Genomic DNA, 16,392 nt, shown 5'->3' with positions numbered 1-16,392 from the left:
GGGGCGGGGTTGGGTTCGCGAACGGCCACATCTGGGCACGGTGGCCTGCGGCGGTGCTGCTGCTCGTAACCGGATTTGGCCCGGACCCCGACGCCGACGGATTAGCTGCCGCCGCCGACACCGGAAGCATCCAGAAGGTGTTCCCGGTTGCTCTGCTCCCCGGCGTCAACGCCCACAACGCCGCCTCCGCTGACGACATATCGCTGTTCTTCAGGGATTTGTTCACCGGATCGGTCTGATTGTTCTGGTTGCGATAGTCGTTTTCCTTCGACAAATCATCGGATCTGTGTCGTTTTCTCCCGAAATTCTCGCCGTCTGCTCCCGGAATCCCCTCCTCCGCCTGATCTGACGCGGCGGCAGCCAACCGCTGATTCTGGTTGTGGTGTTGTTGTTGCTGAAGATGGCTCCATATAAATGGCGGCGCGTGGCCCCCAAACGCGCTTACCTGTTCGTCGTACTGATGGTGATGCTGACTCAGCCCTAGCGCACCATACAACGGCGCCGACTTCGACGACGGAGCTGAGAGCGTCGATCCGCTACTACGGAGCGAGACATTGAGAGAGGAGAAGTTCGCCGGAATCGTTCCGGTCCCAGTAGCGGCGATGATCGCCGGTTCCGCCTGCTGGAGAAGCCATTCGATGGTCTCGCCGTCGGACTTGTGGCCGAGCTCCCTCGTCAACTGGAAAACCCTCGCTGCACACAGTGCCGGCATCCTGATCCGCCGCCCTCTCCCATCGACCTTCGTGTGCCTGTCCTTCGTCGACCGCTTCGCCGGAACCACCGCCGTTGAAGTCGTCGCCGCAGAGCCTCCACCGCCGGATCCGGAGGCAGAACTGTCGTTGCTTCGAACATCTGCGAGGTCCATATCCTGTGACAGAACTCCAGATTCTCTTCGTACACTCCCGACAAGCCAGAAAAAAAAAACTCACAAAAAAAGTATAAGAGCGATCTTCAAGAGTTAGAGTTTCGAGAAGGAGACAGAATCCGCCATAGTTGCTCCAATTGCCGTATTCTTCTTCTTCCTCTCTTTGACTCTTGTCTTACTCGCCGGATTTTCCGGAGATAGAGAGAGAAGAAGAGGTTAGGGTTCGTGTTCGATGGTGGAGAAGCAGGTGGGGTTTGGGCGAGGAGGAGGAAAAAAAAGTAAATATAAAAAAATAAAAAGTTTTTTAAAAAACGGAGTAATATTAAATGGAAATTAAAATAAAAAAAGATAAATAAAATTAATGAGGGTGAAGAAGAAGTCCACTCGTGGGGTCTCGTGAAAGGAATGTTTAAAATCGGCCTTTTTGTTTGCGTCAATTCTTCACAAATTTCACCGTCCTTGCTTTCCCTCCCTCTTTTTCGTTTCATTAAAATTCCTCAATTATTTATTTTCTTTATTTAAAATTAAATCTCATCGGTGTCAGTGTCCTCGTGTCCTAAGATTCTCACACAAACTTTTATACAAAAAATAGAAATTATATTGACGGATATGTAATTTTGATTATATAGTATTATCTAAATAATTGAAATCATGAGCTCACACAACCATGCTTCGCATTTCGATTAATTACCTCGAAAAAACTTGAAATTTTACTAGCGAAAGACTCAAAATTCAGAAATAGTAAGAAAAATAATTTTAAACGATCAGTTTCCATTTAAAATGCAAGTAAATCGAATAACTGAATTAAATCTGTTATAAATATTCATTGAATATATATTTTAAATTAGATTTAGTTATTCATAAATCGAATCCCAATTGATTTAAAAAAAATAAATTTAAAATCAATACAAATCTAGTCTAAATATATACAATTTTTTGAAATAAAAAATTAAATAAAGAAAATATAACTAAAATTCGAAATAATCACATAACTATACACAATTTTAGGAAATACATATCAAATGCAAAGTAATTAATCTTATACATCTAGTGAGATATTAAGAGCCTTTTTTTTATAATCAACCTTTGGAATGTTGTTGCATTAAAATTAATATGAATTCAGAAAGGTATAAAGGGGAAAATTTTGTTAAATATAATTTTTTATATTTTCTATAAATATGATTTATAATTTTCAAACCAAAGATGAATCTCATAATTTCCACATTGCATTGTTTTATTTATTTATTTATTTTAAGCATTCAGCATTGCATGCCATGCATCGACGGATGGTATAAGAAGGTGATGAAGTCACTTTCATTGTACAAAGACTTTTAAACCAGAAAAAAAAAAAATTTGTTTAAATATAAAATATAATTTTAAATTGATATTTTTAAGTATTTGTATAAAAATATTATGTTAGAATATGGATTTTCAACAATCAAATCAATATAAATTGACATCGGATTACCCCCCCCCAATACTAACAAATTTATTTTAGAAAAAATATAAAATATTGACTACAACATCAATAATACAATTATATAATATATCAGTTTCATAATTGTTTGAAAAAACTAGTACATGTAATTATTATGTGTTTGAAAAATGTGTACACTAGAATGAATACAAACATTTACATGTTGTTGCTGAATATAAATAAATGTAATTTTGTTTTTTATTAATTAATGGATTTAATTAAGGAGATGGAGAAAATCAGACAGTACAGATAGATAAGCATCGCCAGGAAAGCGTGCATAAAAAGCAGGTGGGGACAGCTCATCCAAATCCAAATCCACCTACGTATCACAAATTATTTATAGTTTCAAAATATTTATAAAATTATAAAATATAAAATACCTGCGAGGTTTGTTGCAAATCCGTGTTTTATTATATGGATAAACGTTCCAACCAATAATAAGTGTTCCTGTATTATCCATACTATATTATTATATTTATATTTAAAAATTTACATTGAATTTCGTTGAATAAGATTTCAATATAACGGGAAAATTCATTTTTTAGATTGTGCAGTTATGGAGACCAAATCAATATAATCTGAATTAATTCCGATCGAATATTACAATAACAAAAAAAAACTCGAACAAAAATTAATTTTTTGTAAAATAAAATTTACTTTTCATGAACCGGACAGATAAATACTTCGAAAAGATATAATTTTCGAAAAACGGAAAACCTCAAACAAACAAAAAAAAATCCAAAAGAAAAAATCGAAACTGAATCTCATATAATCAGATGAAAATTTTACAAAAGAGTTTCACAAACTTTACACCAAGTGATGAACCAACCTTCATTCATATCAGCAAATGACCCAAAAAAACAACCAACCAACACAGACATCATCATAATAGTATCCACCAACGATGATGTCCTAACCATCTTTTAAAATTAGATCACCTCGGGCAAGCCGATCTGCCGGAAAATACGAGTTTCCGGTAACGACTACCAGGTGCACTGCACAAGCGGGAGAGTTAACTCGTCGCAACGATATAAGGAAGTAAACTGTGTCGGGAGAGAGATCACTGAGACAGGAACTGACCGGTTACGGACGTAGATTTACGGGTATGCATCCGAATTCTTGCTTTTCGGGGAAGGTTTTACTAACCAAGAGTCGAGTTCTTTGCTTGTAGCACGTCGGTGGTGACTGGTCAGCAGTTTCTGAGGTTGATGATACAAGGCTCGTAGCCTTCCTATCTCCCTTTCGAGTACTTCCTGTTCCACTGGATAAACAAAAGAAGCTCGTGAGCTGTACTCGCTATCAAGATGTATAGACTTTTTTTTCGAGTCAAAAGCTGATCCATACGAAGAAGATTCACATTATGTAGCCAACTAGTACGTTAGAATGTCAATCGCTTTCTCATAGTCATAAACTTGAAAAAAACTCTGTTCTACTCTTCCAATCACTTCCATAAATCAGATGAGCACTTCACTGATTTCAGTCTAGTATGTCCACAATGCTCGGGGTGAAAAAAGATTAAAAAGAACCACGTTGACAACTCAAATGAACCTATCAAACCCTCTCATTCTCCCTGACAATCCTTCAGAAAACTCGTGGCAGCATTTCATTGTGGTTTATGAAACAGTAATTACAGTTCTTCTCGTGCCTTGATATGCACAATAACTATAAAAATGCCAATAACGCAGCCACCATAAGTCTGGTTCCTATTCAATTTATGGACAAGTGAAAAAAGAAACAGCTATGAACTTCTACTTCAGACAAAACTAGGATCTACTAAAAACTAAAAAGAATCTCATCCCAATGGAGTACAGAGAAACTTACAGTGTTTGATGAGTTTCTCCTGAGCTAAGCTTTCCAACCTCTGCTTAAGCGCTTTATTCTCCATGCTCAGGACAAGATTCCGCTGGTTGAGAAAATCGAGCTCAGCTGAAACTTCAGAGCCTTCTGCCTATGAATACAGAAAGAAAAAAGAAAGTTCTCCTTCAGTATTTTGAAGCACATACTCTTAACATATTGTTCACTACTCTTTTCTCCGAAAGTAAAAAAGGTTTGGTAGAGCCTTGCCTGCAATGCTTGAACATTCCTTTCCAACTCAGCTATGTATTGAAGCTTACGCACTCGTGACCGTTGTGCAAATTGTCTGTCAGCAAACAGAAACTAAGCATGTGATGCAAAGTGAATTTAAATCCAACGCAACTCAATTTGAAACAGAAAATCAGCTACTGAGGATGGGATAAATAATGCCTCCCATCAAAAAGCAATTCGAAAGCATAATAAAACACGAGGACAAGTGAACAACTCACTTACTGTTTGACACGTATTGTATTGTCTGCCTCAGGAGTGATAGGCTTAGGATTGTGGTTCAGTTTCTCAGGAGAAACCTTTGTCGGATCATGAGAAAGGCTTTCTGAAGAGTTCTTTGCCTCGGTTGGCAAAAATGTTACCGAATCTGCTTCTTGAGACATATTAAACGCTCCTCTGTTTTGGGGGCCAATGCTTTCTCTAGCGAAAGGAAGCCCATTAGGACGAGCCCCAGAGGCGACCAAATAATCCCACGGTATATTCCTCTGTTTTACAAAACCAGAATCAGAGTACAAGGAGACGTCCTGAGCATTTTTACTATGATCAAACTCCGGAATTCCTCCTTGAGGTGCAGAAACCATACTCCTATGTTTGAAATCATTCAGAGTCAAACTAACATTCGAGGCGTTAACCGCATCTTGATATGCAAAAGAATCGCTTGATGAACGCCGATGACCAGATCTGCGAGCAGGAGACTCTGGCTCATTGAGAAGGTCATCAAGCCAAGAAGGCTGTTCTTCTATTAGATGGCTTTCAGAGGATGTCCTCTGGTGGTGAGCCTTTTCCCCTCTAGGCCTCTGAACAGGTTTTGATCCGATAAAACCACTAGGAATATATTCGGCATATGATGCTGAAACACTAGGAAAAGGAATTTTTGGAGGAAGTAAAGCATGTTTTCCCGGGTACATCAAGTTCCTAACATTCTGCGATCCCTTGGAGCTAGCCATTGCCAACCTACTGCACCTGTCTGTCTGCCAAACAACAGTAAAAGCTTGCTCACTGATTCACAGGACCGTCTCATAATAGCGAAAAAAAACATTTTCATAAAAGCAAACCTAACTAAAAGTTTCCCAAAACATATATCAGAGAGCAGGAAAAAGAAAAGAAGAAAAATCAATATTATGCCTAATAAGTTCATATAATAGTAAATGGCATCGAGGGTCCAAGCATCATCCGAAGATTTCTTTACTCGAACAAGAGAACCATAAAATTCCATGACCAGTACAAGCCATTCCAAATCAAAACAAAGAACAGGAGGAACAAACATTAAAAGTAAAAGACAGATTCAGCTATCCGAATTACTGTGTCAATCGCCTCAAACCAAAGCATTTTCTAGGGAACCTTCAAGCACAAATTAACGTATGTATACCGTATAGACAGAAAAGTTTAGTTCTTTGTCCGAATGTTTTATTCTTCGGTTTAATAATAAGAAAAAACACTCACCTATCGCAATCTGATTTAGCTACGACAAGAACAAAGTGTCAACTACGACAAACTAGTTCTTTCAAGCATAACACATCTCCTCTTTTCCCGCATTTTCGCAGCAGCCAAACAATGAAATGAACAGAGCACAAACGGTAACAACGCTTGCTATGTAAAATCCAGAAAATTAAACCCCTAAAGTTAGATTTCAGAATCTTCTTCTGTACCATCCAGCAATGCGTCAAACGAGGCTACAGATACCCAAAATAAGAAACAAATTTGAATCACACAGGGCAGAATAAAAAGAGATTCAGATTCGTTTTCCAGTCATCAGTCCCGACATTCATTCCACTTCTCGACAACAGCTGAGTTGAGAAAACGAACAACTAACCAGTCGGAGACAAAATGGAGAGCTCGAATCTTATGCCGAGACTGAAATCGAACCGAAGAAACGCAAAGAGCAGAACAGCTTCTCTCTCTCTCTCTCTTTCTATATGTTATCCGGAAATTTCCTCCGGTCGATTCTTCTTCTCGACGCTCTCTTATCGTTGAAGAAGACGAAAAACTTTGTGAGGACGAAGAGAGACAAATTTGGGAATTTAGTCCCGAAAAGTAAAAACCCAAGACTTCCCCTTTTGCCCTTTGCGTTGATACTTTTTAATTTTAAATTCGCCCTAAATACTTTATTCTATTTTAAATTTGCCCCAATATTTATTTTTCTGCGCGGAATCGAGATTCAAACATCAACAAAAGTGATCACCAACTAGGATCGTTGGAAAGATCGTGGTTTTTTTTTTTAATTATTATTATTTATGGTAATCTTTTATTTATGATAACAATGTATGATATAATAACAAATATGTCACATATGTATAGCAGCCCATATCGCCAATCTTTGAGCATATAAGATTTTATTTTTTTTCGATATCTTGATACATAAAAATTTTGTGAACTTGGGATTGTAAATAAAATTGGTCAATAAAAGTGCATCATTTCATATATAAAACTGATTTAAATATATTTTTTATAACATATATTAACATAAATCAAATAAAATTTAAAAAATATAGTCAAATTTTAATAAAATTAAATATGAAGATAATTTAGATAGTAAAATTTAATAAATATATTTATTTAAGATTGAAAATTTTAACAAAATTTAAAGAATGGAAACCGGTCCACATTCGATATGTTAAACACTACAGTTAACCATTATTTTATTTAAATAATGGGCAAAAGTAGTTCTACTATGTACAATATGTAGATAAAATTAAAATTCGTTTGATTTATTTACATTAATAGTAAAAAATATGATGTTCATCCCATGATTGAAATAACCTATAATTTGGTGTTGTTTGTTATTTTCAGTAATCTTTTTTTATTCTAAAGTTTGTTCAATGCTAATCATTTCATTTGAAGTTTGTATGTAACGTTTTTTATTCGCTTTAGTTAATAATATTACTAGAATATTTTAAAAAATGTTATTATCCACTTGTTACTTTCTCGAATAAAATGTTTATTTATCTTGTAACGTAATTAAAAAATAGAAAAAATCGTTTTTTATTCGGATACATAAACATACATGATCTAATCCAATCAAATCGAAATCTGAAATATATTTGTTAGCAGAGCTCAGTATAGTTTTCAGTGGTTTTGGGTTATATTTAAGTTGTCATGTAATTGCAATTTGCGAGGGCAAAAAAGTATAAAACCAAATCATTATAATATCGAAAGTGGCATAGACATAGACATAGACATAGACATAGACAAACTAGTAAAAGATCTTTTGTTTGTGATTGCCTAAGATTATGTTTTAGCATATGGATATATATATATATATATAAACATTATATATGTATGTATAGTGAATGGTGAGTTGGAAGTGATCTGTTAACTACAGGTAAAGTGCAACAAATGTGGAGCAAGTTGTCAAGTAGACTAACCAAAAAGATTTGGAAATTAAATTAAATAATAAAAATATTATATATTATATTATAATGCAATAAAAGACAAAAAAAAGGTTTTGTAATCTCGTATTTTGTTTCTCCAACATGTCTCTTTGGGCTTCAATAAACCTTGAAATTGTTTATGTTTTATCATTGATCACTATGTATTAAAAAAAATTTATTTATTATTTTATTCTCAATTGGAATATTGTCCTACATATATAATAATATTTTTACAATAATTTTCTGGAATTCTTTGGAATAATTTTTTATAAAATTTTTAAAAACCGACAAAGCTTATAAAATATAGACTAAAAACTTAAATTTCACTGATGATCTTTTGACATAAAATATTGATAAGCTATAAATAATTAAATATAATATTATATAATGAGTATGATTTATAGAAAATTCTATGAACTCTATAAACGAGTTAGGTAACTTACTTTTGGAAGTCTAGTAATTGATATTTTGATGGGAATGTTTTTTTATAAATAGAACGAATCGTTAAAAATTCACGAATAAATAAATAAATGTATATTTATATAAATAACCTAATTATTTAATATATATATATATATATTAACATATTATAGAATTTCTAACAAAAAAATAATATCATTAAAATATACCCGTTTTAGAATAAATATCTTCAAAAGTTTCCAGCATAAAATATAAATATTCTAATTCCTATTTAATTATATTATTATTTTGATAAAAATTTGGTACGCATGTACTCATATCAAATTTTTTTAATAATTTGTTTATTTGTATAAAATGCATATTTTTATTTGATGGTCATTTCGGATTCAATTCTGTTGTATTAGATTCACTTATTTCGATTATAGATGGGTTATAAAAGACTATAACGATTCAATTTTTATATTTCTATTGTTTTTTTAGATTAGATAAAAATCATAACTATTAGATGTTTGTATCGTAATCGGTTCAATTCAATTCGATTACAGTTATATTTTATTAGATTTGATAAAATTACTAACCAAAGTGGCCATCTAACTAATTGTATGTATTCTTAAAGATTCGTACCGGATATTTCTAGTGTAGTAATAGGAGGTGAAGGAGATTACGACCAATAAAGCCCGAAACATTCAGCCGAGTCGGCTAAAGCTTGGGCCGAAACTGAGCAGCCCATAAATTAGGGATAATAGCAGATGAGCCCTTATACTTTATATTACTTTCTTTTAAATCCTAAACTCTTTGTTATCACAATAACATCCTTGATGATGTATCACTCTCAGTGTCTCGTAGTAGGGGAGCTATTTTCCTTTGTATGGTGTGTGTGTGTGTTGCAGAGACCCCAGAGAAACCCTAGAGGAATATGGTGAAGCTAACGGCTGACTTGATCTGGAAAAGCCCTCACTTTTTCAATGCCGTCAAGGAGCGTGAATTGGATCTCCGAGGCAACGTTCTTCCCCCGAACTTTTTCCTAGGGTTTTTGGGCACCCTAGCTCGTGCTCTAATACTGTGTATCTCCTTGCAGGTAACAAGATTTCCGTAATCGAGAACCTGGGTGCTACTGAGGTACTTTTCGTCTTTCGATTTCGCGGCATTTTTCCTGTGTTGTCTTCTTCGCGGCTTTGATTCTGGTTCAAAATTCAAATGCTTCGAGGCAATGTTGGTTATTGCTTGCAAAGCTACAGAGAGAAACTGAGTCGAATTCTTAATTTGGTGGTGTTTGGTTCCTTTGTATATTTCTTCCTCTTCGTTAGGTGCATTTTCCCATGCATTCAGGAATGTCTGTGAGTTATGATGGTTTCTTTTGGAAGCTGTGGAATAGATTCTCGTGGTAGATTTTGGTGCAGAGTGTTGATTCATCCTGCGGTTTTCTTCTGACCCAGAAGAATCTTGTTGTTTCAGACAGACCTTGTCTCTCTGAAATCTGCTGTCTTCATATCACATTTCGTATTGTAAATCATTGGTGATGCATGTGATAGCTCTAACCTTTTCTGATTTGTTTCCAGGACCAATTCGATACAATCGATTTGTCAGATAACGAGATAGTTAAGTTAGAGAACTTCCCCTACCTCAATCGCTTGGGAACTTTGCTCATAAATAATAACCGGATCACCCGAATAAATCCCAACATTGGAGGTTAGTTATTCTTCATGTATGTGTGCTCTAATGATGAACCATCATCAGATGATGTCCGGTTCTCATACATATGGATTTGCTTTTGCAGAATTCCTACCAAAGCTACACTCCTTGATTCTTACAAACAACAGGCTTGTGAACTTGGTCGAAATTGATCCGCTTTCATCCATTCCAAAGTTGCAGTACCTTAGTTTACTGGATAGTAACATCACCAAAAAGCCAAATTACCGCCTTTATGTGATTCACAAGCTAAAATCACTTCGAGGAGGAGGAAGAAGCAGAGGAAATGTACCGTTGAGAAGGCCATGGCTTTGTGATTACGGAGATGCTCGCAATGGGAACTTATACACGTTCATGGCCCATGAAATAACGAAAATACCCTTGGATTGTATTTATGATGGATCGATATTTAATTTGGCATATAGATAAATGCTTATACATAAAGTTTAGGTATATTTATAAATTCTATATATAACGCAAAAAATCATAATTAGAATTATCATTTTTATTATATTTTTTTACTAAATTTAATACGTAAACCCTCACAATTTATTCCATTCATAAGGTTTCTTTTACCACTCGTCAAATTCCGTTCTTTCCCTCATTCTCTGTTCAGTTTTGCTTACCCTTAAGATTCCTAGTTATTGAAGTTGTCTGTCTTGAAATGAGTTATCCTATCTGGAAAAAGGGGATACCTCTGAGAGAGGAGGGTGTTTTCCTTTTTCAGCTTCGGTTGACCAACCGTTTCTGTACAGCTGAATTAGAAAATGGTGATGGTTTCTTTTATAATATATACATTTAAATGTCAACATTTCCAATGATATTTGGATTTTGACGTGATTGGTTGACACGCTCTCTTAAAGCTTTAGAGTTAAGCAGGTAATAAAATCTTTAATCTTGTGGTGGGCCATAGTTTTTTTTTTTTATTTAGTTGATTTATTTAAGTAGGAGATGACCTTATGAAAGATTGGCTCACTCTGAATCATGAGAAATGAGCATCTTCCTGGTTGTTTTGATTCTCGGTTTCATTTATCTCTCCAGTAAAGTAGTAATCGACTCTCACTTCTGTCTGTATTGGAAAATAGAATTACAGGAAATGGGCTCTAGATGATGATGCCTATTAGCAAAGAAAGCCATTTCAATGATTTTGTTTTTGGGTTCGTATCAGGAAAGGGCTGAAGCAGCAAATTTGTTTGCAACTAAAGAAGCTGAAGAGGAGGTGAAGAAGGTAGCTGCAAGAACCATTACTCAGGAGGAGGTTCAGAATGTGTCTGATACTTCAGAAAAACAAGAGGGTCCAAAAGTTGTTGCCCCTACACCGGAGCAAATCATAGCTATCAAGGTGCGATGATTTGATGTTTCCAGCATGCCGAGGTATCCATGAAATAAGATCGGTTCCCGAGGTGGAAACCAAAATAAGCACCAGTAATTAATTTCTGGGGGGGGGGATAAATGGGAAGTGGAAGTGGAGACTGAATAGAAACTGGCTATACTCTTGTGATTCGATTATGTTTATTGAGGACATGAAGCCTGTGTTGTTTGATAGTAACAATGGTGATTTATTTCCATGATGTCCCAGGCTGCAATTGTTAACTCCCAGACGCTAGAAGAAGTTGCAAGACTTGAACAGGTCCCTTCCCTCTCTTACCAAGTTTGTTGCTGTTCTTTTGCTTAAGGTTATTTCTGACTGTACCCTTTTCATTTGGCTTTTGCACAAGCAGGCTTTGAAGTCTGGTCAGCTTCCCGCAGATCTGTTAATTCCGGATGATAACCCTAATTCGATAAAAGGCACAGAAAATGAAAAGCCCACTTCTGGTGATCAAAGCATGCCTGATGCCCCAAATGGGCAAAAAGAGAACGACGGGTCTGCTTTGATGGAGGTTAGAGAGAGTTTCTCAAAATGTTTTGTTCCTTAAATTGGCGATTTGGTGGTTGTAGAAATACAATACGGTTAAACTATTTACATGCAGCTTATGGTTCAGTATGCTTCACCTGATTAACATTAGAGAGAAAGAGGAACCCAGATATGTGTGGATAATCAGTGAAGCATAATGAACTGTTACTAGTTACCTCTCTGCTGTTTAATGCCGGGTTTCTAAAATCACTTAGAAATCTCGTTGGAAATCGCAGTAACGTCCTTTGTTGGTAAGCTTTCTGTGCTAAAGTTTCTTCTTTTCCCCCCTGTTTCAGGAATAGAAAGCGTGGATGTTGCTCCTCGAAAAATCAGGGTTTACAACTGGCTCTGACAGCCTTTGTGGTTGCTGCGGTAAGAGATTTTCTGTCACTTCTGTAGGAAGTTAGGAACAATTTTTTTGGCTATAGAGCAGAACCTGCAAACTGTTTTAATGGAGTTTTTTCACCTTCACCTTCACGGTCGTGATATAAATTTAATATGTGGGTTCATATCAATGGATGTGAAGAAGAAGAAGAACTGTTAGGTTTCAATGTCTTGTCTACTTGTCTCTTAAAAGTGGCTGTTTTTAAAATTAGGCGATCACGACTTGAACGAGAGACATTCGCATGTTGTTTTTCCTGTCTTGTTGAATTCAACATATATGGATTTTTTGCAATATAAATTTGATACGTCCCAATGAGCTTATGTCCTTAACATAATATATATGTATATACACACACACACACATAATGCATAATATACACATACTTATCTCTATGATGTTCGTATTTCATGGGTGGGATTTTTTACATGTAGCATCTTTAGTGATGAAAAAGAGCATGCTTTAATACACGTCTTATTTAAATAAAGATTTATTTTAGTTCCCCTTGGTTATACACACATGCTGGATTTTGATCCATCTTTTTTTTTCTTCTAAATGGAATAATTTGAATTCCATTTCATGGGCTAGTATATACACTTTGTACACAGATCAAAACCAGCCCAGTTCAAGCCGAATATACATACATATTACTCCAATCCAATCGGTCACATAATATGCACAAATGTACAAGAAACCAAGAAATTCCATTTTTTTTCGCATCTAAAAAGCCGATTGTTTCAAGTGTTTGCAACAGCAGATCGGATTCCGTTAGCAGAATCAACATTTGGATCCAGATGCTCATCGCTGGTACTCGGGTTTTCGCCGTTTCCCCTTAGGAAACATATCGAAATGCTGATCAAAATGAGAGAAACGAGCCCGACAACCGAAAGAACAATACGTAGAACAGATGGACCTACAAGAAAAATCAAGACATGTAGAAGATCTCATGTACCAATATCTTTGGAACAAGAAGACACGAACACACGGGAACATACAAGATATAAATACTTACCAGAATCGTCTTTAAAGTTGCTTTGATATGAATTGTCTTCTCCAAGTCTCCTGGGGAATTCGTGGTCGAATGTCTCCGTACGATATGATCGTGTGAAATGGGCAGCGGAAACAATGGAGAAAAGAGCGAGAAAGCGAAATAAACACGAGAATTTGGTAGCAGTTTCCATGTTCAAACTATGGGGAATTGATCAAGCACCAAGTGTAGGAAACTTCTGTGGATATATTACTTGCTCGAAATGAAGAAAATGTCTAAACAATCTTCTTTGACTATACAAAGATTGCTAGTTCTAGATATTAACATTTCATTTTCTTATAAAAAAAAGGAAGAAGAAGAAGAATGCGTCAGTCGTGTTATCCCATAAACTAGTTTTAACATTCGTAATGTTCGTGTGCCGTTATATAATTGTTTCGAATGCAAATTGGAACATCATACGAGGATTTCCGTGTTCGGATAGCCGGTACAAAAAATCTAATCACGGACGATCTGCACCAGTACAACGACCATTACAAGAATTTCTCGTTTAGGACAAACCAGAGGAAGAAGACAATTACATTACAGACATTGGAAACAAATCATTACAGATCTCAGAAAGAGGAATTCGAATCGATCCCTCTTAGTTGCAGTTCTCATAAGCGATTCCGATGCGAGAATTCGGGACATCGAAGAGGATCCTTAGATTCTGCTGCTGGAGATTCGCGATTACGTTCAGGACAGAGTCGACGTTGTTGGGAGCAGAAGCCATTGACAAGCAAGAAAGCGATCCTGCTGAGCTGTGGATGAGAGAGTTCTCCATCGGCAGCGTTAGGTCAAGCCCCGTCATGTGCAGCGTTATCTTCGGTGCAGCGTTATCTGCGTTATCGGCTGTGAAACACGTGTCGAACGCTCCTAGCGTTGAGAACGGCCCTTTCACCTTTTTCACCGCACCAAAATTTCTAAATCAGGCCCATTATTTTTCATATTTTCATCAATAAACCCAATATTAAATCTCTACAGAAATCATACACAGCGAATTTAACTTTAATAATATACCTGCTTCCTGAACTCGTCCCTAATGGCCTCGTAAACGGGCTGGACGAAACGGGTAATCACAGTGCCGGAGTCTACAATCGTACCGGCGCCGGTATTCGGGTCAAACCCGAGATATTTCGGGTCAACCGGTACACGGGTCCGACCCACACTAACTCCGGTGAGATTCACGTAGTAAAGCGACGGCCTGTGAGGGTTCTTCAGAAGCGGCGTCGTTTTGATTGACCCGGGTTGACCCGCCCGACCCAGTTTCAACGAACCCGAGAAGTAAAACGACCTGAAACTGGGAAGACAGTACGAGAACACTCCCGAGTAAAGCGACGTCGTTTGGGTCATCAGTGACATGGGCCCACGGCCCAGGCCCAATAACCCCTGCGGTGGGATCGACGCGCCGCCGGACGTGACGGCGGTGATGCATCCGAAGGCGAAGCCGGGGATCTCGTCGGAGGATAAAGCCAGCGTGTCCTCCACGAGCGCGGCGGAGAAGGCGGATCCTCCACCGTAGGTGTGGTTGAAGGAGCATGCCGCCGGCGACGGTGATGCTGTCGTGGACGACGGACACGTGAGGCCACGTGCCTGTGCGCACTGAGCGGTGGAGCAGGAGAGGGAGGCGAAGGGGAACGCAGTTCCAGATGTGACGGCTGGAATCTTTAAAGCGTGCCTACTAATCAAACTTTCCAGACTGCTCAATAATATCTTGAAGTCCTTAGCAGAGACAAAGACACGGCCATCAGACTGCTGAAGTTCCATAGGACCAGAGACAATTTGAAGCTTATCATCACTCTCATATGGATCAGTGGTAGCAAGAATTGTCCACTTTGATTCAGAAAAAAATAAAGTGATATTTCCATGAATGTAGTTTCTCATATCATCCCACCATGGTAAGCTTCTTTCCTTTTTGGCAGCTTGGGGGGCACCTGGATGCCTATGACTGAGATTAGCTCTACGGAGTGCAACGGTGAAAGCATAACTAATATCCGCAAAAGCTGGTTCATATCCAACTCCAAAAGAAATTTCTCCTTGTTGAAAGAATATGCGCAGATCTGAGTATGTCTTCATTGGTGGAGTAGTGCCACTAGCTGAGCTGAGCGGTGGAGCAAGAGAGGGAGGAGAAGGTGGAGGAGGAGTTGGGGTTGACCTCGGCGGTTGCGGCGGAGGGGCAGCCCGAGCAGCCGGTGCAAGGGGCCCAGGCGGCGTCGGAGCTGGTGTCGAGGACCATGAACATGAGCTGCGGCGGAGTTCCGAGCTTGGCGCGGACGACGTAGTTGCCGGTGTGGAGGAGCTGGTTGCCGGAGCCTATGGGAACGGAGTTGGGGTTGGGTTTACCGGCGACGAGGCTTGTGAGGTAATTGAGGCGGTGAGGGTCGTTTGAGGACATTTTGACGACGGTGTCGAGCAATGAGCCGCCGTGGTCGGCGGCGAAGGGTGAGCATTTGGCGTAGATGGGGATGACGGAGAGGTCGCCGGAACCGTCACTGAAGGCGTTGCAAGGGTCAACAGACGCGTTGGTTACACGCGCCGCCGGGAGACCCAAGAAGAGGAGGAAGAAGCAGAGGAAATGTACCGTTGAGAAGGCCATGGCTTTGTGATTACGGAGATGCTCGCAATGGGAACTTATACACGTTCATGGCCCATGAAATAACGAAAATACCCTTGGATTGTATTTATGATGGATCGATATTTAATTTGGCATATAGATAAATGCTTATACATAAAGTTTAGGTATATTTATAAATTCTATATATAACGCAAAAAATCATAATTAGAATTATCATTTTTATTATATTTTTTTACTAAATTTAATACGTAAACCCTCACAATTTATTCCATTCATAAGGTTTCTTTTACCACTCGTCAAATTCCGTCATTGTTGTTCAAGAAGTTTTAGAAGAGTTGGTATAAGGAAAATAATAATGGTAATAATCAAATCAAACCATTGATATTTCAATTGGAATGTATTCATGATTTGGTATGATGTTTTGCAACAGGATTAATCGAAATCGAATAAAGAAAACAATTACAAAACAATTTTGTTTATGAAATCCGATTCTAAAAAAGATTAATCTTTGGGGAATTTCTTTGGAATTTTATAACATAAATTAGGGTTTAAATCACGGGTAAGTCGAGAAGTCACGTGGACGCAAAACTGTGAAAGTAGGGACGAAGAGCGT

The 16,392-nt window shown here is 37.7% G+C and overlaps 4 protein-coding genes across 6 annotated transcripts in view; 1 reads left to right on the top strand and 3 right to left on the bottom strand.

The window, feature by feature from the left end:
• The window catches only part of LOC104823695 (transcription factor TCP8-like), a 1,773-nt gene extending 644 nt beyond the window's left edge, over nucleotides 1-1,129 (bottom strand). The window contains exon 1 of the mRNA XM_010555379.1: nucleotides 1-1,129. This exon is cut by the window's left edge and continues 356 nt beyond it. Coding sequence (XP_010553681.1) covers nucleotides 1-865 — 865 coding nt within the window. The 5' untranslated portion in view covers nucleotides 866-1,129.
• A 1,950-nt stretch (nucleotides 1,130-3,079) lies between these two features.
• Nucleotides 3,080-6,431, bottom strand: LOC104823694 (uncharacterized protein At4g06598-like). Of its 3 annotated transcripts, XM_010555378.1 has the most exons (6): nucleotides 6,238-6,431; nucleotides 4,650-5,395; nucleotides 4,407-4,482; nucleotides 4,164-4,290; nucleotides 3,423-3,603; nucleotides 3,080-3,337 (listed from the first exon to the last, which is right to left on the bottom strand). In XM_010555378.1, the coding sequence occupies exons 2-5, from the start codon at nucleotides 5,369-5,371 to the stop codon at nucleotides 3,440-3,442; spliced, it is 1,089 nt and encodes a 362-aa protein (XP_010553680.1). In that variant the 5' UTR covers nucleotides 5,372-5,395; nucleotides 6,238-6,431; the 3' UTR covers nucleotides 3,080-3,337; nucleotides 3,423-3,439. The 3 variants fall into 3 exon arrangements, with proteins under 3 accessions (XP_010553680.1, XP_010553678.1, XP_010553679.1); XM_010555376.1 differs by having other exon boundaries at nucleotides 3,080-3,603; XM_010555377.1 differs by having other exon boundaries at nucleotides 3,080-3,603; nucleotides 4,650-5,391.
• A 2,622-nt stretch (nucleotides 6,432-9,053) lies between these two features.
• On the top strand, nucleotides 9,054-12,495 carry LOC104823693 (U2 small nuclear ribonucleoprotein A'-like). The gene is made up of 8 exons (XM_010555375.2): nucleotides 9,054-9,213; nucleotides 9,294-9,334; nucleotides 9,775-9,904; nucleotides 9,993-10,192; nucleotides 11,073-11,246; nucleotides 11,484-11,534; nucleotides 11,626-11,784; nucleotides 12,095-12,495. Exons 1-8 carry the CDS (start codon nucleotides 9,132-9,134, stop codon nucleotides 12,098-12,100), a joined length of 843 nt encoding a protein of 280 aa, XP_010553677.1. The 5' UTR covers nucleotides 9,054-9,131; the 3' UTR covers nucleotides 12,101-12,495.
• Nucleotides 12,496-13,632: 1,137 nt separating this feature from the next.
• On the bottom strand, nucleotides 13,633-15,817 carry LOC104823691 (aspartyl protease AED3). The gene is made up of 3 exons (XM_010555373.2): nucleotides 15,321-15,817; nucleotides 14,225-14,821; nucleotides 13,633-14,105 (listed from the first exon to the last, which is right to left on the bottom strand). Exons 1-3 carry the CDS (start codon nucleotides 15,798-15,800, stop codon nucleotides 13,809-13,811), a joined length of 1,374 nt encoding a protein of 457 aa, XP_010553675.1. The 5' UTR covers nucleotides 15,801-15,817; the 3' UTR covers nucleotides 13,633-13,808.
• Between the last annotated feature and the right edge of the window lie 575 nt (nucleotides 15,818-16,392).

The sequence above is a fragment of the Tarenaya hassleriana genome, unplaced genomic scaffold, assembly GCF_000463585.1.
Source record: "Tarenaya hassleriana unplaced genomic scaffold, ASM46358v1 Cleome4, whole genome shotgun sequence".
NCBI classification, from domain to species: Eukaryota; Viridiplantae; Streptophyta; class Magnoliopsida; order Brassicales; family Cleomaceae; genus Tarenaya; species Tarenaya hassleriana.
The sequence above is the reverse complement of the archived record's forward strand: the minus strand, read 5'-3'. Positions and strand labels throughout refer to the sequence as shown.